Below are 27,707 nucleotides of genomic sequence, written 5' to 3' on the forward strand. Positions count from 1 at the left end.
TAGTCAATTATATATGAATATTTTATATTTGCGTATATTATTTCACTGTGGATTCAATTATTTGTCAGTTGGTGGGGCTAGTGGTTATGTACTGAAGTATCATATATAGTGCAGTCTTTTTAAGTGATTTAGCAAGACATATCTTTTACTTTATATGTTTGGGAGTTGCTGACTAAGAAGAAGTGCTTCAGTACCATAATGGTACCAGGATGCGGCATCAGACACACTATCCGCAGCGCCCGGAAGGTGATTAACGGGGCTGTCATATGTTGGAAAAAAAGAAAAAAAAAAAGACTTCAGACCAAAGCACTGGACTTCACAATAGCCAAGTCAGTGTTACCCCTGCCCACTGACTTTGAAAAGGTTTGCCTACTAGCACTGGAGGCATGGAACAATTAATTGGGCGCTGCAATTTCAGTGAAATAAAACACATTTAAGTCATTATTTAATGGTGTGTTCGTGCATGTATTTCTGTTACATTTAAACCTCGGTGAACATCCCTGGAGCCACCTGCAGTAGTTCCTCTGCTGCGTCATCAGTCTAGTTTTATCCCCAATACATTTTTTTCTTCCCCCGCAGAGCTCTGGTGGAAGATGTCAAAGGATGAAATATGATTAAAAAAAAATCCAGTTTGACTAATGTATTCATGAGTTTGCGTCCAGTCATGCAGGTATTTGTAAATTTCAAAGCGGCACCAATCAATTTTAATGGAACTGCCAATGACGGCTAGGCTCAGTCACAGGGCAATGTCATGTGTGATTGAGCCTCAGAGCTTGGCAGAGTTGGTGTTGAGCTGTTGCAGACCATCAACCCCCAAAATCGTCAATATAACACTTCAGGGTTATTTTGCTCAATGTCCAGATAATTATATTGTAATATAATATACTTTGTGTTATCTGTGTCTTTATTTCGTTTTTGAAAGTTGTTTCGCAATATCTGCTCCAGGGAAGCCGTCATCCTTTCAGCCACATTTCCTGAACAGTGATAATGACGATAATATTGAAATTAATTAATAGGTATGTCTGTTTACTGACAAGACAATTAGATAGATAGATAGATAGATGAATACTTTATTAATCTCCAAGAGAAATTTGCATAACAGCATAATGAACGTTGAGCAGCTCAGATGTTCACCGTTTCCCAGGCTACAAAGAGGAGCCCTCATGTCACACACCGCGAGGATCCTCAGGCATAGAGATAATGAACAAAGTAAGATCCACAAAAAGTCACACGGCAATAGTACGTCAATTATTTGAATGGTTATTTTAATAACACCAGTCTTAGCAGGTCAACGGTTGAAGCAACAGCTCTAGTTGCCTAAATGTGTGCTGACTAACTACACTGCTCAGCTCTGTCCACCGCCCCTTTTTTTTTTTTTTTTGTGAGGTGGTGTAAATTAATTTTGCTGAGCGATTTTCCACCCTGGTTTGACACACTGCAGCGCATAATGCTGTAATACTGGATACCACGGCAACAGGCATTCGTCATAGTCAGCAGCACTTGGCTTGCCCCAGCAGTCATGAAGGACACACAAAGGAGAGAGTTGTTCATTCAGAATGCATAAGCACAGGTTTGGCCGGCCAGTCCCACCAAAGTTGGGACATTTGTTGTGATTTTATGACTTTTATGGACGGTTGTTGGTCAAACCAACAAAGCCGGCCTACAACAGAATGTAGATGTTAATGATATGGTAATAATATTTACCAAGTGGCAAGTGACAATATGGGGGGGTCGTCCTGTTGGGAAGGATTCATTTAAAAGTTTGTTTGCTTTAACAAAAAGAAATCAATAGAATTGAGCACAGTCAGTCCAGATGGTGTATTTCCATATGGGGTAAAGATCCCCCTGTTTAACAGCACAATGGCACTGCACTGTTCAGCAGAGCAGTGGAGAGATCGAAATTGCCTTTTAAAAGACAGAGACCATAAGCCACCCAGAAGCAGCCTTGTCTGAAGGCCACGCCCTGGGGAGGCCCACGCCCTCGAGTGCAGGACTGTGTGCAGCCCCCTGGAGGCTTTAGCCAGTATTTGCCTTTCAGGAAATGTATCAGGGCACGCTGGTGTGCTAAGCCACTCTCCCATGAACCTCCAGGTAACACCCCCCCCATCGACCTTCCAGTCTGTCCACTGACAAACTCCACCACTCGTCTTGAGTTAGTGCTCGTCCCCCGCCCATCCCCCACTGCAACCCCGCCCCCTCCATCGAAGCAGTATGTTCCCCCCCCCCCACCCCTCACCCCCTTCCCTTCCAAGATCGAAGGCTTCTGCTGGCCGCCAGCCTGTGTATCTCAGACCATTAACAACGTGACAGCAGGAGTTAGTTTGACTGGCATGTTTATTGTTCTGTTGACTGGCCGGCGCTAATGAGGCTCTAGTGCTGTGCCGGTCCTGCAGCATTACCTCAGCATCAAAAGGACAAGAGCAAACAAGACCTGTTGTCACTGACCATTTACCCAAGCATCACCCAAGACACACACGCGCACACGCACCCCCGGGCTCTGGCTCTAACGCAGGCCCGCTGCTATGGCTCGCACTTATCCACTTTCAAAATCTTCATGGGTTTTTGTCCGTAACAAATTTGGCTGGTGGGTGGAGGGGGGTAATTTTCATGCTGCATTTTATATCACGTTGCTGCAGCGCACGGTGCTGGGAAATTAATATGTGAAAATTAGCATTGTGAATAATAATGGCTTTTGAATAATTCATTAAGTGGTGAAGCCACATGCCACAGGAAGAGGCGCGACTTCCCCCCACAGCAGGTCAGCAAAGAGCAGGTAATGCCATTGTTAGAATGTTGTACCTCAGCAATGCATAATTAATTTGTCTATAATGTTGATTAAGGTGCTTACGAATCTGATTGAGGGACCATTAACTGTTAGATTTGTGTCTGCAAAGAGTGGCACAAAGCTGCAGGGGACTGCCACAGCACATGCTCCCACGATGATATCCCACTGATGGCCACTGCTTGTTTCTGCATTTCCACAGAAAAAGAGTTTGCAATAATATCCCTAAGACAGTAAAAGACTGCTTATGTCTTGTCTTACAGGGGTTGAAGAATCATAACTGCAACATGCTAAGTATAGAAACATTTATCGGTGACTCTTTGTGCTGCAGTATGTGCCGACTGTTCAATTGCAGATATTTTGTGTTGCAGTTTTACAGTTTTATTTCATGCTGAAGGAGATTATTTTTTTTATGTTTCATTATTTTTGGATAAAATACACATAAGAATCATATCCCTGCTGTCTTTTCCTCATCCTTCGCTTTCTCCACATTCCAGCTTTTCTTTCCTTTATTCCCCACTTCTGTGTTTCATTGATTTCTTGGCTGGAGCTCTTTCAATCACTGTTCTCATTTCAACAATGGCTCAGTATTTCACGGAAATACATCATATTACAGAAACAGTTATCTGGAAACCGGGTGTAAGACCCCACAAACGCATATTTGCTCCAGGCCTCTCCGTCTTCACACACTCACACACACACACACACACTCACTCACACACACACACACACACACACACACACACACACACACACACACACACACACGTATGCAAGCGCTGACACACCCACGCACCCACACAACGCACACATATAAGGTCCACTGCATTTGCTCAATACATGAGATGTTCAGGTACGTGCGGTATCCTTCCACTAATAGCCTCCGGGTGATTTACGGTTTGTTCTGCTAATCGTCAGCAGCAACAGCGTTAGCCCCATTAGTGCCTGAACTGCAGCAGATAAAAAGGGAGCTATTGATGAACTATGCTAATGAAACTGCCGTGGCGCAGGTGGCGAAAGCCGCGGCTATGAGCTCAAAGTGCCTCGTGTGTAGCAGTGGCTGGTGGTGTGTTCGAGTTTGAAGGACAGAGCGTGGCGACATATTTGTTTTGTGTGGTTGTTGTTGCATGTCACAACATCCTGTGTTGTATGTAAACTATTGCAGGAAAAATGTGGATCAAACATTGCAGTTGGCAAACGCTATGAGGTTGCAGTGGATGAATGTGGCTGTGCAGGATAAGGCTTAAATATTATATCTATTGTAATGGCCAAAAAAGAGCCCATATGCTAATAACGTGCGGGCTGACTCAGTGGTTATCTTGAATTCCTTCATTTGCATAATGGTTTCCTTTTTCACAGATATTCAAGAAGAGTGGGAATAGATAGTTTGATCAGAATCTGCACACTTGAGTGACCTTTGTTGAAGTTTCCTTTTTTGCTATTGACGAAAAGATTAGCAGAAAGACTTACAGCTTGGTAGTGAAATATGTGATCTACCATGTTCCTACGAAGACTGTTTTTTGTGTTATTATCTCGGCCTTAGTTGGGTTTCTCGCAGTGCTGTTTAAATTGGCTTTGAGCGTCTTAAATACATTTTAGTGAACTGTCCAAGGTTGGAGTAAGAGAATATCACAGATATAAAATACAACGAGGTGAATAGGGATGTGAAGGCATCGTCAGTTTCTTGCAGTGACAAATGTGTCTTCACGTTGCCGTGGATGCATGACAGTGTCGGATGGGAGTGCCTCCATGTGAAATCTGTTGTTTTTGTCACCTACACCATTACCCCTGGCCCATGCATTACCCTTTGCGCTCGGCTCACTTATACAGATAAGATTAGATAAGATTCGGGAAATGGGGCGAGAGCAGAGTGATAACGCTCTCAAAACTGCAGGTGCTTCAGGAGATTTTAATTCTAAAAGGTTGAAACATTTAGGTTTAACCATGACAAAACAAAAAAAAGGAAAATGTGACCTAAGAAAGTTGTTAATGAGTGCAAGTTGACAAGTTATCTCCAGCTCATAGAATGAAGATGATGTTCAATGTGAAGAGCTCCCAAAATGTCCATTTTAACAGGTTTGATATGCACTCTGTTAATATCTACACACATTGGAAATGTATCTCCAAAGGCCACATAGAGAGAGAGCCGTTCACACCCACACTGACGGACAATTTAGAGTTCCCAATTTGTCCCACATGCGTGTTTTTGGACTGTGGGAGGAAGCTAGAAGAACCTGTAGAGAACCCACACTGACACAGGTTAAACTGTATCTACAAAAACAAATTCTTCTATACTCAAGCCGTACTTGGTCCACTCCCAGACTCTGAATCCAATCCCCTCAGCCTGCAGTTGCTCCCCAATGCCCCCACCTCACCAGGAGGTGAGTAAACCATATGGAACCGGCGGCGCTCAAGGTCTTTTTTCCAAATGGACAACTAGCAAAAGGTGATAGCACCTTAATGCTTAATGCTGCTCTTAGACATTCATTACCATTAAGCTGTTCCACAGCTGCCTACGTAAGCGTTTATCCCAAAGTTGCGAGGCGTCTCTCTCTATTACACTGCAGCCGGTGTTCACATCAGCAGTTACAAAAGAACGACTCCTATACATATTTTATAGAAATATATCTTCCTTCTTGCTCGTCCAAATGAATGTACAGGATGTGTCTGGGTCTGGAAGTGAGTGAGCGTCAGACAGTAGGAGGCTGTCAGCGTGTTTGACCAGATCGGGTTGTGACAGAGTGTTTGTGTCGCCATTTTCATTCTGTTTCCCCAAAGACTATTAGTCTAACTTTTCATCCATATCCGGCTTACAGAGCAAAGACATTTCATTAAAGCTGTATCTGCATACGGGTCTGGGTGTGTATAATGAAACGCAGCTCTTTGTGTGTGTCTTGGACCCCCCCCCTCCCCCACCACCACCAATTAAATGCACAGAACTCTTCTATATAGCATGTTACCCCCTTGTTTTCAGCGGAGCTTTAAGTACACATGTCCACATAATGTGTTTTGATACGAACCCTCTCTGTGGAGCCCAGTGTAATGAGGCTCCATGTCTCCCCTGGCTGTGAATTTACTATAGGGGTTTGTATGAGATTCCCAGCCCTGCTAGTAATTAATGCAGGACTTAATTGTCCGGCAAGTCTCTGTGAAGACCTTGGGTTCCCACCTTCACCGCAACCCTGAACTCTAATAAGCCTGTAGGGACGACCCGGCGCGCAACCCCGATGGAAGGAGCAGCATAATGAGAATGTGAACGCTGGCCTCTCACGCCAACGCTGTGGAGTGGGTGGTGTGGTTGAGTAAGTAATAAGTAGTGTGTAAAACACTGCTTTAAGATATGGGAAAAACAGTATTTTAGGATTTTAAATGACTTTGACAACAGTTGCTCTTCCCGGTAGAATACCGGACTTGCACAAGGACGTGCAAACTCTTCACATAAAGACCCTGGGTGGCCTCAAACTCAACCTGTTTGCTTTGAGGTGACAGTGCTTGTTGTTGTCTCACCCGCATCCGCACTCCAGCATTTGTAAGTGCTTCAAGTGAGTGGGCAGGACTCAGGGTTATTTTTCAAGCATGGTAAATAAAGGAAATAAACAAATTATGAATACAGTGAATTCCACAAGAGAACCTTAAACATTACCATGCATCCTCTGTCCCCAGGTGGATTTACAGTTTGATTGTTCCACCTGTGGTGCCCCAATGCCTTGGCGTGCACCTTTGTCCGCGTGCAGTTGTGTGTGCCTGCTCCACCGTTGATGGGCGACTGTTCAGACAGGCGCAGCCGCCCCTTTACCCCCTTCACCACTGTGCAGGTTGAGTGGTGATTTGTGATTGATCAATGTCGTGAAGCCTCATCCAATAGCCTGATAATTGCATCTGTAGCTAACCTCTGAATTATGTCTCTGACACAAGTGGCCAGATTGGTGGAATCTAACCTGGCCAAGTGTGTGTTTGAAAGGTCTTCATGTAGAGTTGTTGTTTTAAGAATGGGCTAGTTCACTAGCAACTTCAATACCGAAACCTGTTTTGCTCGCTGTTTTTGCCCAGGACACTGATTTCCTCCTGTCACAGTAAATTGCAAAAATACATTAAAGGCCAATGAGGTAATCTAGGTAATCTAATAAAGTACCCTACATGTATGGATTACACACTCACCCCTTCAATGCCTGATGAATATCTCCACCTGCACATGAACTAGCTAGACAGCTAATAATGTTAGCTAGCATACTTATGCAGTTTTGCCTATTCAACTATTCAACATTCAGTAGTTGGAATTTGCAGTGCACACAGACAATATTTACACTTGCCGTTTTTATATCTGAGTAAAGCAGTAGCCTTTTCTCATGCTTTCCTCAGATTGGCTGAAGAACATTGTTACCATTAAAGACATTATTTGAAATGAACCTGGCGGGTCAGTTGAATTGAATGTCTCTATTGTCATTGTACACAGTACAACAAGATCAAGAATATATTCAAACATTAACATTAGCATTTATATAACATTCATGCCTATGCTTAAATATTAGCAGTCTGGTGAAGAGTGATGACAGGTGAGCCAAAAGGAACCATTTGAATATGCAACAATAACCAAAAGTTGGCTCGAAAACTGCTTTTAACTGTTTGGCTAAATAGGCCTCCACTGTGTGAACTTGGCATGTGGAAGTAGGGTCTGTGCAATGACCCCTCACCATTAGCTGACCTTTTTTACAAGCACATTAAGGATATGCAGCACTTGCAAAAGGCCACACTTTCCATTTAAGTGCCATGCAAGAAGACATTAACGCTGCTATAACACTAGCGAGTTGCTGACAAGAAATATAGGAGTACCGTGCTATAGTGGAGCTGGGTGCGGATTATTGACGGACTGGCTTAGAGTGAGTGATGTCCCCTGCTGTAGTTGCATTCAAGAATCTATCAAAAGCTAATAATTATGTGTACATCTACAGCAAGAAGCCTGGGTTTAATGGATCGATTCGCTCACACACCAATTCCCCAATTGCACATGGATTTCCTGTCATAATTTAATGACAGGTTTTGCACAAGAGGAGGCCCCTCACCTCCTCGCTTTTTTCCCAGCTGCTCCGCCCATAATTGGATATTTTCATGCCTAAATCATCACCACTGTCAAGACATTATCACCTAAATCTTATTTATTCATTCACTTCCTTACCATAAATAGTGATATAAATACTTGACTGCAATTGCCAGTCTCACTCAAGTGCACTGCTTATTATTCATTGTACACTGTACTTAGATTGGAGTGCACTAAAAATATGTACATTCAAATGAACAAGAGAATGATGTCCCCCGCAACAGAAAGAATGACATGTGGAAAATAATCAGCACCGTTTGCAGCTTCTTTGAATGAAGGTTTTATCACTTTTCATTAAAAAAAAAAAAAATGCAATCAGATTATCTTTGTTTTATGGTCAGATGGCTCAACTGTAGACTAAGTTATGTTTCATCAACATTCAAAATTTCAAACAGTCGCTGAGTTTCAAGTATTATTTATTTCAAATAATTGTTTCATATAATTGAAGCAATGTGATCAGTTTCTGGCAATGGACATACTGGGCACAATAAATAACATTTATGCAGTAAGTGGATGAACTCAGACAGGCGCTGTTTGATTCAGCACCATGGACAGCGCTCAGTTACAGCAAGATGCCTCTTTTCTCTCAGCAGCAGCAGCACTGAACTCTGAGAGCAGGCCTTTATGATGACGTGTTGCAAACAGAATATTACCAAGAACAGCTGCAGTAATGAAGAAAGACTTTAAATGTGCTCTGAGAGGAACAAGAAAATGTGTCAAAGTTTGGTGTATCAGCGTTGACAAGCTTGTTCAGAGACAAGAAGTAACGTTTGAAAATGGTCTGGTTGTTGCTTTTGGTAATGACTTCATAAGCAGCTCATGTAATTGTGGTAAACAGTAATTATATCTTGGATGAGGGTCCAATCAGACATAATTTGTCATTTGCATAATGAAACATAAGGGTGAGGCTGCATTCAAGGTCTCATATAAAACACACTTTGTTATTGTTATTATTATTATTATTATTATTGTCATTATTATTATTATGGACTCCAGTGGAGCAGCTTTTATAATTAATTGATAATTAATTGAACAAAGTAAAAACTGTATAGAAGTTCACTGGCAGGCTCCAGACATTTTAACTGAGAAATGTAGTGTAATACGATTATATTTATTTCAAAAATACTGAAATAAATACACACACACATATATTACAGACTTTTAAATAAATAAATAAAACATGACTGTATTAGTGATGAGCCATCTAGAGAATTAGCAACGTGTACCGTAACGGGTGTGGCCGTGTGTGGCACACAACTGACTGTCACGCTGAGTTGAGTTTCCAGACTCTGGCCGCTGCAGGAACTGCTCCGCTAGCCCTCCTCTACTATGACCGTGAGCTCCATTGAGAAAGTTGACACTGTGAAGTGGCTTTATCCATGGCCGCTGTGACTTTGTTCCACTCGGCTCTCTAGTACCACCGGGGACTTTTTCTGCATCTCGGTCAAACATTGCAGTTGACTGGTCAGGGCTTCCGTGTGCAATGGAGCCGCAGAGGCCGGCCTGCCACAGCTCATCAGGCTCTTGTGCAAATGGCACAGAGAGGGGAGAGACTCCTGCTAGTGACCTGTGAACACACACTCATCAGTCCCACAGCGCTGCTCCTCTGCTGCTGGACTGACTGGCAGCAGTCGCACTCTGCAGGCAGAGGTGTTTAGAAGTATTCACTTTCTGGACTTGAGTTAAAGTACGGATGCTCATGTAAAATAATATTCTGGTAAAAGTGGTGTTTCAACAACTGTTTTTTTAAATTTTTTATCAGTTTTTAATCAGTAATAGTTATGACCAACCAGCAATTATTGGATGTTTTCACTTCTAATAAGAATAACTACTATTATTTTACATATTTTAATTTTTCTCTGTACTGAAAGTTCTGAACAGTGACCCTGAAGTTGGATACTCTAAAATAATTTCCCTCTAAGAAATAAACCAGTTTTATATTAGACTGCACAACAGCATAGTTCAAATAGCTCAGATTCAAGCAACAACAACTTGAATAAATCATAAGTAAATTATTTTTAACACAATTTTTATCTTTTAAACACAAAGGTAACAAGCATGTTTTTCCAATGTAAGAAGTATAAAGTACAGATATTTGTGTACAAAGGTATTGAGTAAAAGTAAAAAGTTGTCAGAAAAATAAATACTCGAGTAAAGTACAGATATCTGAAAAAACCCACTCAAATAAAGTTACAAATTATTTTTACTTTGCTACTTCCCACGTCTGCAAGCCGGCTGCAACCTGTCTCCCTCTGCTCGGCTGTGACAATCAATACGATACCAGTCACATTTGGTATCATAAGTATCGATACTTGAGTTACTGAGCCGCACAATGTGGAAAGCAAACACTGCAACCGTGTGGAATGGCCAAATCTGGCACCGCTGCCCTGCTGTGTCTACAGCGGGCTTGTGAAGGTTTAAAGGATTACACCTTGGCATTTTATGTGCCACCGCTCTCCTAACAACAACAACAACAAATCAAACCATGCCCTAGTCTGTATTTCTTACAACACCGCCGCTGATGCTTAAATTTTTATTTTTATGGCTGAATTGTGCAAAAACAAGTACATTGCCTTTGTGCTCAAACAAAAAAAAAAGAGAAAAAAAAAAGAAATTGCTTTGGAAAGACTTCAGGACAAAATAGAAGCACTGTGGACTGAGCATCAACATGAGGAAGTGGGGAGGGCTTTGTCAACATTAGCGGCATTCTTTGAGAAATTCTCAACAGTGTCCACCTCTAACTTAAAGGTCCAGTGTGTAATATTTGGCTTGATTTGTGATTTTTATAAAGGTTAAAATGCAATATAATGGCCACAAATTAATTAATAAAGTGTATAATTGCAGTACAATACAAGTAATTAGGTTTTCCTATCTTTAGAACAATTCTCATGTATAAATAAGAATATACATATAGCAAGCGTCTTGCTCCCGGTTAGCACCACCATATTTCTAAGGGAGCCTGGTGTGGACAATCAGGCTGACAGTGCATTTAATATTTAGGCTGAAGGCTTGCGTCCTCAAATAAACCAACAAAGAAGAGAGTGGGCGAGGTATATATAATGCCTAATTGGCCTCTTCAGAATCTCCTAATGTTACACACTCGACCAATAACGCACACTGATGTGTAGTAGCAACTAGTGAAGATGTCCGAGAGGTTTAAAGCCCCGGGCTGCCGACTCTGAGTGATGTCCAGGCCATCTTCTCACGGAGAGCACAAACATGTGGATGCCCCCTTTAGACGAGCCGAGAAACTGCAGCTTTTGCTTTTTATTTTACAAGTGTAAAATTTTATTTTTCAAGTCAATAATTTGAACCTATTACAATTTTTTTTTTTTCACCGCATTTTGAGGCAAACCCTGAAGTATAAAGCCGTATTTAGCATAAATATGTGGGAACAGCAAACAGATGTGCTAGTCAGGAAAGGTATGAAGGCTTTAATAGCTGCCGTCAAAATAATTATGATATCAGAGCAGCCGTCTGGCATTGCTAAATTAAAAAAAAAAAAATACACAACTTGAGATCATGGGAGTTGTTAATTAATTATGAAGAACTAATGCCGCAGGATGAATATATCCAGTGCTACTGAGAGGCAAAACATTCAGGGACGAGGATGTTTATTCTAACATTTGTTGATAACTCATTCAGACACGGTCCCCATCACATGAAAAGCACCACTGTGGACCACAGTGTTGAATAAATGTGTTGCCTTCTCGAAGGGCCACTAGACAAGCAGCAGACACGTTCAGGAAAAGCACTGCTAAGCACTGAAGGACACCAACTTTATGAAGCAGGATGTTTTGAGACATTGCAATAAATATTCCACATGGCTGCCTCACACGCAACACAACTACACAAGATAGTCATTGTTATGCTTGTGGCAGGCAGTCATATGTGCAGTCTCGCCCATTTTTCTCAAATTAATGAAAAGAATCTTGATTCTCAGAATTTTGTATCATAAAAATGCCCTAAAATTTCCTAATTTTTGATTTTTGATTTTGGTTTTTCTTGGAGGTGCAAAAAAAAAAAATACTGTAAAGAGTCACACTGAAACAAATAAAACTTCCAATCTTCAGATTGTGGCTGTTGCTGTTGTTGTTTCCATGAAAGGATGTTCCAGCCTGGATTTTGAGTGGTTGACCTTAGTGTCATTGTGAAAGTAGCGTAACAAAATTCTTTACGTTGACTTTATTTCAAGAAAGACATTTGAATTGCAAAATATGTGTTCATCCTAAAACTCTTTGTTGGTATCTTTAATCCTAATATTAACATTATTATTATTCTGTTTTCTCTGCATAAAGGCTGAGACCCAATGGTTTGAATTAGCTTACTTCATAATCCATTCAGTTTAAAGTTCAAACAGCAGCCTCCCTCTCACAATAAAGACCCGATTCATTGTTACTTCGAAAATGTTTATTTGAGCAAAGTGAAGAACAGAATTCTTGCAGAACTTTTCGAGGATTTGGCGGCTGCTTGTCTCGAAGTTTATCATGGCTTTCTGTTTTTAAAATGAACTCGGCTTTTTATCGGAAATTCCCAAAGAGCTCATTGACCACACTCCGACTGTGCATTCCTAAGTGGAAGATTCTTTGGACATTGGCCAGCAGTGAAGGGACAAACAGCCTCTCAGTTCTGATGAGACAATGTTAAGCCTTTTGCTTCCTCCCCGGTGGATGAAATTGAATTTTTAGTCCTTGAAGGCCAGGTCTTACATAATGAAATGAGTGGCTGAGATGTCTATCACGCCCACTGCAGTGACACTGTTGTACTCTTCCATCCATTCCCCTCAGCATTAAGCCACACATGTGAGCAGATTAGAAGCTGAATAATCTTCTCTCGTCTCAAAAATAGCCCCATAAGTCACAGCGATTGGATCACATTCCCCAAAAAGTCTGCTTTGCCCCACAATGTGACGCTGAAACTAATGCCAGATAAGTGCGGATAGTGCATTTCACATTGCATAATTCGGTGCTAAGTACTTATTGACACACTATTTTGAACACATGATACAGCCATGTAGTGCAGCCTTTTCAGTGGGCAAACCTGAACATAAGCAAGACTTGGGGTTACAGGCTCTCCTTTGTGCATGCATCAAGTCAATTCAGTCAGGACAGACAAACATTATATTTAAGAAAGGACCGTAGCTATTTGAAGTTAGATAAAACTTAGTCTTTGGCACTTTTTGCTCAGCAGGAAGTACATTGTTTAAGGAAGCAGCTTGATGATTCCTCACAGAGAGTCAGGTGTGAGGCATTAAAAGGAAAGATGCTTTTGTTGAAATCTTCTGGATGGGGACAGCCAGCTTCTGACTGAGGCAGTAAAGGCAGATATTGAGAGTAGACAAAGAGAGAGTGGCTGGTGAGTAGTTGGTGACCAAGTAGGCGAAAAGAAAACTGGCACATTTTGATTGGATGAAGACAGAAAGGGGAAGACAGCAGAGCGGACTGGATTGTGGGAGAGCTTACTCATTGTCGAGATATGTGTGTATATATATGTTGTTGTTGTTGTTGTTGTTTTTTAATTAATAGGCCAGCATTGTGAAGTTATTAGCTAGCAAAATGTCTTTATTACCCCTAAAATAACCTTCAATGGCTTATTGGTGATAAACCAATCCAGACTGGCGTTCTTCCGGCTCAGATTCAACACTCTAAACACTAAACACTGTAAAATGTATGTACCGTCTATAACGTGGTTTATATACACAGATTTTAATATGAACAACTTCCTTCAGGAAGCAAAGCCCGTGGAGAGCACTAGAGTGCAAACAAGCTCCCACAGGTCACAGTCCTGCTGTCAAAGCTGAGTTCTGCTGCTGCAAATCAAGCTAACTTCTGACACTTTGGGGTCAGAAACTAGAAATAAAGTCTTTCAGATTTCCCTGTGATCATATCCTCCTTGAACCCGAAATTGACAGCTTATGCAAACAAGGAAAGTCACTGAGAATGAAACATCAGAGGTATTATTTTGGACAATGACAGTGTGGCTCTTCTCAAATCTGTGCTCTGGTCAGAGTAGCATCTATATCTTTTTTTTTTATCATCATTATTTCTGTTTGTTTTTTTTTCACATTTCATCTGAAGTGGGATGAAAAAAATGGCACGTTGCACTCAGGACTCAGCTGACTGAAGCAGCAAGCCTCTGGCCAAACAGTGGGCCTATTGTTCGCTTTAGAGAAGCCATCAATCAACTGCAGGGGAGGGTGTGATCAGGGTGATTGTGGCCAATCACAGGAGGCCTCTGTGTTCTTCCTGTGCATCATTACATAACACAGAATCAAAGGCCTCACAGTAAGTCTATAGGGAAATTACTTTCAGGGTGATTTCACACCTGGGACATTGTTCATCACTGATCTACTAACTGAGGTCTGTCAAATGTGCACATTCAAATACAGTATAATATAATATGTGATATTAGGTATTACTTCCAGAAAGACACAAACATTTTGATTTCCAAAGCCTTAAACTGATCACAGTGGCTGCTTTAACGTCTCTTAGTAGATTTCTACTAGGTCTACTAGGTGTGTGATGCTGTCACTGTGTCCTGAACTGTGGGACTGCAATGAGGCTTCAGTCAGATACATAATTATTTCTTGTGATATTTCCAAGTTATGTTTTCCTTCTCTATTCTCATCATGCTAGCTGTTCCACAGGGTTCTATGATGTCTCTGATACTTTCATTTCTTCTTGTCTGTCCTCTCTACATCTCGTCATATTCATGTCTTCAATCTTGATAAAGTCCACTCTGGTAACTCCCAATGAGAAGATTTTAGATTTTAATCTCTGCTACCTGCTGCTATGCCTCGTGTCTTTTCCCCACTCTCGCTGTCTATAAACCTGAGATCATCGCTGCTCTCACCACCTTTTTCTACACCTCTGCTACACCTCTGCTCACATTCTTGCTTGTAGTTGTATCCCAAATGACACCTCCATGAGTTGAGATTGTGGTTCTCAAACCAGTTCCAATAAATAAAACATCATCTTTCATCCTCTATGTCCTTGGTATACCAGCCATGGTGGCCGTTAATTAATATAATAATTTATATAATAATAATGATCATCTGATTCACACGTGGATATCAACGCTTTTTATCAAGGAATACAAATAATAATAATAATTTATTGATTTATTCATGGGGATTTTGCACTGATAAAGACAAACCATTAGCTATGACAGCGATTCAACAGATAAACACCAATTATCATAGTGTAGATAAGATGACCTCTGAAGGTTTGACCTCACCTGGGAATTATGTCTCCCATAGGGAGGTCATATGGTTTTAAACTCACTAACCGTGTGACCTCTAGTCTGCTATCCAGCAGTGCAGATGCTCACTCTTGCTGAATGGCCTTTGTTTCCTCTTTCGTGGCAGTGCCGTCCTTCTGGGGGCTCGTCAACTCGGCCTGGAACCTTTGCTCGGTGGGGAAGAGGCAGTCGCCGGTCAACATCGAGACGAGCCACATGATCTTCGACCCCTTCCTCACACCCATAAAGCTCAACACGGGCGGCCGCAAGGTAAGGACGTGCCGACGCTCGTCGGTCCTTTTCTCTTGCTGAACACTAGAGGCTCTCCTCACTCTCTTTTCCCATTGCTCCGCTGCTAACTGCTGTCGTCCTGGATGTTCTTCTCAATGGTCATTGCAGTTTGACGAAAACCTCACAAACCTCACACCCTTGGTGAAAGAAGGGTCTTGTCTTGCTCCTAGTTAGCTTCCATCTTGCGCCACCATTTTTTAAGGAAGCCCGTCTGACAGTGACCCAAATAGGAAACATGCTCAGGCCTCCTTCAAAAATGGCAATGGACTGCAAGTATACACTTTTATTAATGTAATAATGGGCAGTATATTAAGCTTTTACAGATACAAAAATCATAAATCAAGCCAAATTTTACACAGTGGACCTTCAACATTACATTGCGGGCTGCAGAGATGTACTCGTGCAGCCCAGTGGCGGATTAGACAAGGGTGTTGTTGTGCAGCGCTGCATCACCGACAGTGCGCCTCGGTGTGTGTGTATGTATGTGTGTGTGTGTGTGTGTGTGTGTGTGTGTGTGTGTGTGTGTGTGTGTGCGTGCGCGCGCCATCCTGTGCCATATGACAGCGGCTAATTGAGAAGCCTTCACAGATGGCCTGCTTTCAAAAGTGCACAGTTGCATGGTGAGATTGATGTTATGACTAGTTTGTGCTTACATGCCAGCAGTGAGTACAAGATTAGCCCGGGGCAGTGATGGAACATATAGGTTGCAACGCAGAATAACCACCTATGAGGCAGTGGACGTGTGCAGTTCAACAAATAGGCACTTCCCCCATGTCCTGGCCTTTGTATCAGACCTGTATTTGCAGTCATACAGCAGTAATACAACACATGGTGTTGACGTACCACATATTTGTGTGTTCACATCGGCCTGATTTTTAATTGAAGATTCAGCCGCTGCCCTGCTGCTGCCACCTTGCAGGACGTCCAGAGTTAGAACCTTGCTCACTGAGACAGAGGGAAGAGGAAGCAGCGGGAGGTTTAAAGAATACTCTGCAGTGTCAGTTCCGGTAGAAACTCTTAGAATGATCTTGGCATTGTACCAGGTATGTTTTATACACTAACGTGACACCATGGTAGCAAGTTGCATCTAAAACACTGCAGTCAAACGGTACTGACTGACATACTTCACTGCTTCATCCGAACCGTGTGTGAACTGACACCTGGATCAGGCAACAACATCACAGTAGCAAAAAAATGTTGCTGGGCACTGCTCTTGAAGACTGGCAGCAATACAAGTGTGACTCCAACCAATCATCCTTTAAGAGTTTGTGTCATGTTCAGTGTGTTTCCTGTATTATTTTGAAATTTGTTTGTTCTGTCGTCAGTAACTTTAGCTTTGCTTCCTGTGTTCATTCATGTCACCTGTGTCTCGTTTTCAGCCCTGCCCTTGATTGTTCTCACCTGTGCGCCCCTGCCCCAGTGTATAAATAGTCCTTGTCTCCCTTTGTTGGTTCAATGTGTGTGGTTTTTCTGTCCAGGTTCTTGGCGCCATGGTTCATTGCCGGTCTGTTCTTGTGGGTTCTTCGTCACTAGTTACGTCTTTCTTTTGCACCTGCCTTGTCTTTTTGTTAAGCCTCCCAGTGTGTTTTTGCTATTAGTCACCCTCACTGGACACCTTTAGTTTTGGTTATAGTTAAAATAAAACCCTTTTGTCCGCAATCCTGAGTGATCAGCATCTGGGTCCTGCCTCCACGCTCCCACCCTGACAGTTTGGTCAGTTTATCAGGGAGGCAGGACACGGAAAGTGCCAGAAGTTGGAAGTCACTGTATTTATTTTTTTTCAACAGTGGTGAGAGTGCAGCGAAATGGAATACATGGTTGGAGAGTTAACACAACTGAGGAAAACTAGATAAATTGTGAGACGGTGTCCCAGACCAGTGATGTTCTTCTCTTATCTTCCACTGTGCGTATGTTTGTCTCTTCTGATGTTAACAGCTGTGCCCAATGAGTTTGTTGGCCACAACCAAAAGGTTTAATAATTGTTTTAATTTTTGATTCTGGAATAGGGGGTGCAGTAGTGTGTTTGTTTTAAAAAAAAGAAAAGATGAAGCAATAAATAGAAATTAATCTTGCAGGTTTAAACTCATGCCTTCACCATTCTGGTCTTGAGGACCGTCCAGCTATCCTGCGGCCCTAGTTCTCAAAAAAAAAATTGCAGCTTATCAGTTAACCGATCAATAAGAGACTCATGTCAACCAGCTGCAGAACTGGCTGGGGAAGCTGCGGGAGGAGCAAACAGTCGAGGAGCAGCTGATCAGTGGGCTGGTGACCAGGAACCAAACACTGCAGGAGGGTCTCAACGAGATGCTAAAAGAAAACAAGGAGTTCAGAAGCTCTCGGTCTCTGAAGAAAAAGCAGCTGCGGCGACAGTAAAACAACTGATTTGGATTACGGACCTCAGACTGTTTGAAGGAGATTACTGGGTTTGAGCACTGCCTGCACCGCGACTCAGATTCGTGGAAGACTGACATTAGAAAGCCACTGACTGGGTAAGCCAAGTTAAGCGTGCTAACTAGCTGGCTAGGCTACCGGCTGGTCGTGTAACAACAGCAAAACGCAAAGCACTCTTCAAGGAACTTGGTTAAAGGGTGTTCTGTGCATCACAAGAAGCGGCTTTGAATCAGCCAGATGTGTGTCAGCAGGCTAATGTTTGCGAATTAGCGCCTGACTTTCAAACGTGCCAAGTAAAGATACAACAGTCAGTCGGTTCCACAATTCCTTCCAAATCACGGTGCGTGCGCTGGTTACGCTGCTCGCCTTTCCTCCCCCGAGTGTTCCGAGTACCCTGGTGGCCCAATCAGCTCGGTGCTGCATATTCATCCGAGCAAACCTGCTAATGGATAGTAACTCTCATTTTTCACGTGTGACAGACGTGTGCCTGGCTAGCAGATCAGCTAGGACGGCTGTATCGGCTCAACCCTCAGGATTAGGGTCCACTCATAGCCTCCCCCTGCTTCGTCTGCGGACTTTTGTCTGCGAGAAACTTTTCAGAGTCAACCTCGTGCGCCCGCCACCCCTCCGCTCCTTCCTTCTCTCGCTGCAGTGGCCTAAAATGTAATATGCGGTGTCTCCGTCCCTCCGAGCACCTGAGCTGTCAGCCAGCGAGCACAGAGCCGGCTTCACCTTGTCAGCGCCGATTCATCCCCGCTCCCGTCTCCGGCCGTTGGGTGGCCAGTCAGCCTTGGCCAAACATGCTAACAGAGGCCGGTGAAGAGCTCTCTGCTCAGCTCGGCTCGACCAGCTTGCCAGGCCAGGAGGGAGCGCAAGAGTGAGAGTGATTAACCCTCACTGCTCTCCCAGAGTGAGGGAACGCACACAAAAGGGGGGTGCGGCGGAAGACGAACCCGTCCCTTTAATAGATTTCCGCGCTGCCCTACGTCACCGCTAATGAATAGTTAAAGCAAATTTAATTGACCTCCAAAGAGAGATTTTAATTAATGACGAGGAGACACGCAGCAGCACGGTAAATAGGAGGGAATCGCACTTATCACAACCGCCGCCTTTAATTAAATATTTACACAGCAATAGATGAGCCGCAATTACTTGAAGAGATTTTAATACATTTAATCACTTTGGAGTCGGGGAGGTGGTGGTGGTGGTTGGGGGGGTGCGACTGAGGACGTCCTCCTGTGAAGTGAACATTTATAAATTGCCAAATATGGAAAGTGGTTGAGTCTTTGTGCAGGGAATTTATGAAGCCGTGTGAAGAACACTTGCATGTTCATTTGGGGGGACGGAGGTGCATCAGGGGTGCCGTCACTGGGATTGAGCCAGTGTGTGTTTTCTAATAAATCGGTGTGTTTTAGTAACAACGCCTTGTTAAACCCAACTGCCAGTTTGGTAAAAGTCACACTTTTAAAGCTTTTAATCATCGTCTTTGGTTGCTAAACAAGCTCCAGAATGTGTTCCCTGAGCCTTGTGAACACCAGCAGGGGATTTAGTTCCTGTCTTGTTCCTTCCCCCCCTCTTCTGCCTGTAATCCCAATGAGAAAGTCTTGCGGCACGCGCGCGCGCGTGTGTGTGTGTGTGTGTGTGTGTGTGTGTGTGTGTGTGTGTGTGTGTGTGTGTGTGTGTGTGTGCAGGCAGCCCTGAATCTACCTAATTACAGGGAGTGTTAGGTGGAACAACAAACAGCAGGCTGTTGGACTGGCAGCTCTCCTGTCACGAACCACATCTCAGGTTTAACACTGAATTCCAAACCAATCGGAAACCAAAGGCAGCCAGTTGCTGGAGACGCACTTTATTGTTCTGCCTGTGTACCTCTGAGAGACGCTGTCTTTAACCCACTGTAGGTTTGTGGTCTTAAGAAAAAAATAAAACAATATTTTGCCCTCTGTGGACTGCCAACGCTTGGCTTTCGGCTCCCTGCTAAAGCTAAATGCTTTATTGGACCTTTGACACAGTTGGAGCTCGAGGGTAGAAGTAAGTAACACCTGTCTGGAGGTTTTGTTACTAGCCTACAAGAGCTGTCAGAGCCTTTTTTGACATCACAACGGGCTGATTTCCAAACTTGGGTCTTTTAGTAGACTCCTGAATAATTTAAAATCAGTAAAAAAAAAAAAAGTACTTTGGACATTTCTGGTGGAGTTCGTTGAAAGGATGCAGACACAGACCTCTGATAGAAAACGTTGGTACAGTGAGCTCTCATTATATGGGTCCTTGGTTGCAGGCAGCGAAGATCCATGAACAATCCGACACAAAAATATTTTACTTGAGATAATAGCTTCCAAGTCTGCTTCATTGATACGTTTATACCCCGTTCCAGTCTCTCTGCTCAGCTCAAATGCGGAATGCAGAGCGGTGTTTGACTGAGCATCTGGTTCGAGCGTAATCCCAAATGTCAGTTAATCAGCATTTAATCTTTTTCTCCAAGGTTTAACGATAGATTTGTCAGCAGATTACTGATTTAGGCATTCACAGATATCTATTTTCAAAACTTCCTCCAAAACATGTGCGAGAGAGGAGTATTTTAGACAGATCCACCAGTGATAATGGAACATTTTTTTTGTCCTGCCACCCCGGGCCGCTCTCGCCGTGGATAAACCAGTGACCCGACAAGTAAAAGTCTGCAAACACAAGCCAATGTCACTTTCAAAAGGCGGACAGTGCATTACAATAATGTAAATATTCAATTATGCAAATGGTTACCTCTGATAATTAAAGACAAGTTGGTTTAAACCTGCGCGCTTGTCACGCCGTTACCAAAGGAACGACAGCTCCCCCGCATAAAAAACGCAATTAGCGTCATCTGACCGCAGCACGTTGCCACTTTTCAAAGCAGGAGATTGTTCTAATTGCCTGAGCCAAGCAGGGGCCATTGCGTGTCAGGGATTCTACTCATGTCTCTGGCTCCGCAGATAGCTGGACTTGTAACAGCAACGTCGGAGCCAGCATCCATGGCATACCCGAGCGTGGGTCTGAATTTCAATTACAAACCGCTCAACAGACGGCCTGAAGAGAGACATGACAGGCTGAGGGGGACAGTGGTCGCTAGATGACACACAGACGTTGCTGTGAATCCGGTCCAAGTTGTGAGTGCGCAGGTAAGGCGCAACAAAAATAAACAAAGTGGTCAAAAAAAAAATAAAAGAAGCCATCAAATCATAAAGTGATCAGCAGGAGGCAGATGGCGAGATGAGAGAGGTAATTGCTCAAATTGATTGCTCCAAAAATCTATTTGATTTTCATTTTCCTATTTATTTGTCTATCTCGATGTTTGCCAAATTAAGTACGTACCAAACTTTCAGCTCACGAAGAGCGTGAAGAGAAACTTTCCTTGTGGTTAATTGCTTGCTGACCTACAAGAATAAATACATGAACAAACTGACTAGATTGAGAGTTCTCGTTCTTGTTTACCTCTGCCTCTTCCGGCAGACACGTAGCGCCGTCTTATGATGTAACTTTACTTTGCGTTGCCTTCATAATTCAAATCAAAATGTCTTTTTATGTCTTTTTTCATTTTTGACATTTTCCAGAAAACACTTCAGTGTCAGGTTCACACTATACAATTTCAGGCCGACAGCAACTTTGTGTCATGACGGAAGCGTAGGGCCAGGAAACAAATGCAGACCACTCTGGATTTTGCAGACAAAAAATGATTTACTTTAAACAATACCAAACCAAACTAAGGGTGTCCATAAGGGTAAAAAAAAAAAAATTAACAGAACCAAATTGGGAGACTTAAACAGAAAGAAAAAGACAAGGCGGGTACAAAAGTAAGTCGAAACGAGGAACTAAAGGAACACAAGGTCTATTTATACACTGGGGCAGTGAAACACAGGTGAGAATAATAAAGCGCAGGGCTGAGAATGAGACACAGGTGACAGACGTCACGAAATGAACAGAGAACAGTGTCCCGGTGCCCACAAAGCAAAAACACGTCCTGAAGCATTAACATTTCGATCTGCATGACACTGGTATAGTGCAATAACAACTCCTATAGGAAAGAACTTCCTAAAACTCCAGCTAGTCTGAACAGAGAAGAACCTCTGGCGCTCTGCCACTTTCTTACAAGTGCTCCGAATGTCATGCATGTAATACTGCTCAAGGTGGGTGAATTGCTGGCACGCAGCCTTATTCTGCATTCACTGAACATCTGTTCCCCGTGTAAACTGTCAAGCCTTAAACTGTAGCGCTGCAAACGCCTTGCCCAATACTAATGTACTTGTAATGTACGCATCCGCTCCACCTATCGATAGGCTCCTCCACATCGAGTCTCCAATGGAAAAAATTATGGCTTTTGAAAAAAACTTGCATGATATATCATTAAGTTTGAAATTCTGTTAAATCTTATTTCATTTCACAATGTCAGGTTTTTGGTCAAGTGCAAATTGTCACGAATCTCTGAGCTGCAAGACCCCAATAACACGAGTTGTTACTATAGAAATCATTAAATAAATCAAAATTCCTTGTTGCCTTGATGATCACGTGTGGCTACTATATATTAGAGGTAGAGGTGCTCGGGTAAAACATCAAAAGTCACAGTTAGGAACTGAACTAATTCTGACTTAAAACTGTAACTGTGAGTCACAAGAGACCAATCATTTCATGCTGACCTTATCCGCTCAATTTGAGAATAATGCTGAAAAAGAGAAAACTACCTCATCACTTTTTTTTTTTTTTTTTCAAACAGAATAATAAATGTTCTTCTCTCTAAATCGTTTGTGCTCCAGTAGAGCTCCAGGACACTTTGTAATAAGACTAATACTTGTGGTGGAGCCATATCGAAAAACAGTCCAGTGCATCGATTAAGCTTTGCAACAGGAAGTAGATTTCTCAAAAGGAAAAAAAAGGCCACAGTCAGCTTGTTTTATATCTCACTCTCTCTTTGCCAATAGCATTTGAATCAAGTGTTGTATCCCTATATCAGCCGGGGGGGAGGGAGATGGCGGACTTGGCCTTGGCTTCAGATTTGATTCGCCTGCAAAATGAATTGCGTGCCGGTGTGTTTCCATCGGCTATCTGTTCTGTGTATCCTAGAGATTGGTCCCAGATTAACTTCTTTCAGTGTTCCATCTCAGTGTGCAGTCCAATCCTAAACTTGTACTTTTTTTTTCCTGCTTTTGTTTTGTGTAAACAGGTTAAGTTTACATGATTGTGTGCATGTAAATTAGTATATTATTAAATGGACAAGATTATCTTTTCACAAAATAATTTAATATTGATTTAAAATAAATAATACAAAAACTAGTCCCCACGAGGAAGACACAATAAATACAAATTTCAATTTATCCATCTTTTTCTTGATCCTCAATCCCCCAAAATGGGAAAGCCAAAACAAGCGCTGATTTCTCCTCATATCTTGGTGAGAATACATGCTGCATTGCACGAAGCCCTTTAAATCTTGTTTGAAATCATCTTCCTCTGCTTTTCTTCCTGCCATTGGTGGATCCCGTCTTAAAGAACCGGTAATGACATCCCAGGAGAGGAAGATCTGTAGTCTGGCGTCATGTGGGGCTCGGAGCTTAGCTGACAGAAGGGTTTTCTGGGTCCCGGCTGACTCCCATGTTTCTGAGAGAAAGTGGCCTTTCCAAACCCAAGTGAGCACACATATGCAGCACCTTAATTAAAGATAGAAACCAGGATATTTTTAATTATTCAATCTGCACCGTTCCAACACAACATTGCACTCAAAAAGTTCTGGGAAGGATGATGAAAGAAGCAGGGACTCAAGTTTGTGATTGCATCAGCTTCAACACAATCATTGTCGTGTTTATTTTTATTTTATTTTATTTTTTATCATTAAAGCAAGTCATCCGATGTTATTTTAGGGACAAGATCTACCCATAGAAGTCATTTGGAATTATGTCAACTATGTGTTTTGAAGTGAAATATTAGGTCTGTACCTTTTTACGTTTTTGCCCACATTTGTATTGTGTGTGAATGGTGATATCCACACATTTAACTGTGCTTAAAAATGGTAAACGTACTGCATAGTTTGTAAACAAAAAGGCCACTGAAGGCACAGCGAGGTATGATGCAGTATTCCCTTCCTAGTTGTGGATGGTTTGGTTTTCCAGTGGAATGTCTCCAACACATAAAAAACTTTGTGTGAGTCCTTCCCGCTGATGAAGACAGATTATTTAACCTAACAAGGTCACGAGACTTCCCTGGAACTTTTGATGTGCAGGTCAGTGATTAGCGCTGCGACTGAAACCCCGTCACACTTGCCGGCATGACACCATGGACGGTGAGAAGAGCACACAGCTTTGGCGGGAGCTCGCACGCTTTTTCAGGCAAACCGAAGAAAGAAGAAGTGCACCGGCCTCTCATCCTGTACATGGCACACAAACCAACGAAAACAGCTGTGAACAGGCTGAAACCCACAGCGCCCCATCCTTGGAGAAATAATACACGTTGATGCAAATTTCAAACAATTTTGTTGAGTCAAATGTGTGAATTTGTTAATTTACTCTCATTTGTGCTTTGATTCGGCTCATCAGTCAATAGAAGACGTGAATGCCAGGAATGCTAGTACAAGACAAGGGAAAAAAAGGGCAGTAAACTGGAATAATAACTAGAATATCTAAATATTTAGTCTGTTTTAATTTAGTGTCAGACCATATGGACATCCAGGTCTTCTTAGTTTTAAGTACTTTTTAAGCTGTGTTTCTGTTGTTTGTTTTTTGTTTTTTTTGGGGGGGGGGTTCATTGAACCAACAAAATGTCTGCATTTTATTTGTAATTAAATGTAGGTTCAGTGGCAACTCCAATTGAAAATGCTGCTTCTCGCTGGGAAATTCTTGCCAATGACAATAACTCAGTTCTTTACATTTGTATTGTATTATTTACTCTGCAGTTCTGTAGCAGGGGTAGCAGAGAACGAGGAGACACCTGTTGATAAAAAGATGGACGCACGTGCGCGTACACAACTCACACACAAACACAAACACAAGCACATTCATGGAATACTCAGAACCAGTAGGCTTGAATTCAACCCCCGCAGTAAATGGAGATACAATTCTAAAATGAAATATTTCTACTTGCCCAAACATTTTGTCGGCTAGACCATGACTCCGAGGGACCGATCACTAGTATCTGATCATTCTTTCATAGCTCTTGTTGCTCTTGTCTGATCGCCTCCCTTTACATCACAATACCTGCTGAAAAGGCACATTCAGAGATGCCAATGGATGGAACCAATGTGACAATACTCATTTGTTCTTCTTATTGTATTCATTATTGATGTTATTAAAGGAAAAGCCTGTGCATCACTAAAACAATCAGCCATTGAATAGAATTAAAAACTCGACTGCAGCCACAAATCTCAGCAATTTCCCAACTTGATGAAATTCAATTGGTCCCCCAAATTCTGAGTGGCATCGTTTGAAGAGCAAACTAATGATTCCATCTGGGTCTGCTGGTGCCGCTTCAGGGGAGAATCATCTAGATGTTCCAGTTGCAAAGCCCAGTGCCAGGTTGAATTCTGACAAAGTTCTAGTGGAATCCAAGAAACTTGTTTTGAAACATGCCCCTTTGAAAATTCTGGCCTAGGGGACTTGTGATGTGAAGTCTGGCACTTTTCAATGGGCCGCATCATTTGGCTCAGTCCCGCAAGCGAGTCAGCTCGTTCACCTCCTAAATCTGCTTCAGTGGATTTGCTTGCTTGCATTGTGCAGACATACTATAACTTCAGCTATTGGCTGTAGACCAAACTTTACAGCATGGTTGCCATATAGTACATTAAATGGACTGTAAAAGTCAACACGTTGACTTCTTGTTATTTTTCTTTTTTTTCTTTTTTGAATGTTATTGTTTTTCAGAATGTTCAAACATTAGACAAACTTCAAAGTCACCTGACTGGACACACGTGACTAGCAGCAGACCTACTCCCGCCTGCTAGCAGCCTAATGCCATAATCTTTGTCTGCTTTATCATATAATTGGTCAAATAACACCTGTAGAACACATGAACATGAGGCAACTTATGCAACTACATAATAGCACACAGAACAAGGCTTATATTCACTTAAACCACCTTGTTAATAAATTATACTCATTTTATTCATAAAGCCATGGCGCCAGTATGATTCAGAGCTACTAGCCCACTAGCTAGCAGTGTCATGTTTAGTCATAACAGTATTGTTATATTCCTCGTGTGATGTTTTGTGCGTTTGTTTTTTTCTGTTTGATTCATTTTTTTTTTTTCCAATACCATCGTTTTAAAATAACTTGATTAAAATAAAGTTGGGTACAAATTTAAAAACACCATTTTTGTCAGCTGCTAAAGGTGTGTATAATTGAATATAAAGAAATATATAAAGACTTTTTTTTTTCCTAAATCATAAATGGGCCAGTTGGATTGGTTTTCTCGCAGCTTTTAAACATCAAGATGTGGAGTTTCATTGCTAGCTGTTGATTACAAGACACGAGCAGTTGAAGGAAATGAAGGACCCGGTGTCCTTGAGGCTTAAGGGTCTTCGGAGTCTGTAAAAGTAATATCCTCGGCTGGGCTTTGCCTCTTAAGAGTCCCACTCTTTTATGAAAGCACCAAAAGCCAATCCTACCCTCCAACCCCCATCCCCTTAAAAAACAAACAGTCCCTCTGCATATGTTTTTATTTCATCTGCTTCTTTTCACTCAGCCCTTTTTTTCTGCCAGAGATGATCATAAAACCCGGCTTTGAACGCAGCCTTGAGAGCATTTTTGGCGTGAACGACACCAGCAGAGCCGCCGGCGGTTTCCCCCTCCTGTGTGGTCTCGTCAGACGCCAAATACGCGATCCAGCGTTTCACCAACTGTTTTGGGCCCCTTTACAGCATCATACCTCTCTCTGCTTGGGTCCGGGCCTGCAGCTCTCGGGAGGGGAGGTGGAGCCTGTCATTTAAATCTACATGTTTTTCGCCACTTATCTCTCATCCATCACGGCAGCTGACGGCGAGCCCGCGGCCCCTGCTCATATATCCGTCAGCGGGGACAAGATGAACGAGCGTCCACCTGCTTCATCGCCTCCGTCCTCCGCCGTTCACACCCCCCGTTTTTTTTTTTCCTTTACTCTCCGGCTTTCTCATTCTCCCACAATAATCTGTTTTTTATCAATCATTTCACTCGGGTCTCCGGAGCATTCCTGATGGCGCCGTAATAGGTCTGTTTGTATGGGCCTCCGTTTTTCACCGGCAGAGATACATAATTTGAAAGTCATTTTCCCTAATGGTGCCTGATTTGGTTTGAATGCTGCTCTGTGTTTCTAAGATGGATATCATTACCCAAACAGATGCAAGCCGGCGCTACATTTCGCCGCAGCTCTTCCTGCCTTTCACGATGCGGTGGCGCAAAAGTGGAGGGTGAATGTTTTTAAAATCCACATTCAGGAGCCACCATCCATCAGAATGAGTGAAAGTGGGGCATTTAAGGATTCATTAATTCTTTGCAAGTTTATTTTGGAACCTCTGACTGCCAGGTGATATTGATTAAAATGTTTTCCACAAATTCTCCAGCAGTTGCCTCTGTATCAGAAGCCTTTCCGTGGAGAGACGTTTATCCTCAGACTGCACTCGGGAAGCCTCTTTGAAGCCTGAGAAAACCCTATAGAGTCTGGAGAGCTGTAGAACAGCACCGGTAGAGCTGGAGAGCTGTAGAACATAAAGGTAATAAGAGGAAAAAGCAGTTTGGAGGTTTGTAGACTGTGCTGGAGACTCGCACCATTGGCTGGTTGCTGGGATATATCACCTGGCGAGTGACCATTTGCTGTCCACTACTTTGCACCATGCATCGTGGCGTACGTTCAGTGGACTACATCGCGAATACCTTCGTTCATGCAGAATTCAGACGCTGCTCTAAAATGGTGTAATACTAAGTTGCG

At 42.6% G+C, this 27,707-nt stretch overlaps 1 protein-coding gene across 1 annotated transcript in view; it reads left to right on the top strand.

The window, feature by feature from the left end:
- ca10a (carbonic anhydrase Xa) overlaps positions 1–27,707 on the top strand; it is a 195,215-nt gene that overhangs the window by 71,484 nt on the left and 96,024 nt on the right. The window contains exon 3 of the mRNA XM_076033662.1: positions 15,244–15,386. Coding sequence (XP_075889777.1) covers positions 15,244–15,386 — 143 coding nt within the window. The remainder of the gene's footprint in view (positions 1–15,243; positions 15,387–27,707) is intronic.

The sequence above is a fragment of the Nelusetta ayraudi genome, unplaced genomic scaffold (assembly GCF_046127955.1).
Source record: "Nelusetta ayraudi isolate G7.1 ecotype Tasmania unplaced genomic scaffold, CSIRO-AGI_Nayr_v1 ptg000042l, whole genome shotgun sequence".
Lineage (NCBI taxonomy): Eukaryota > Metazoa > Chordata > Actinopteri > Tetraodontiformes > Monacanthidae > Nelusetta > Nelusetta ayraudi.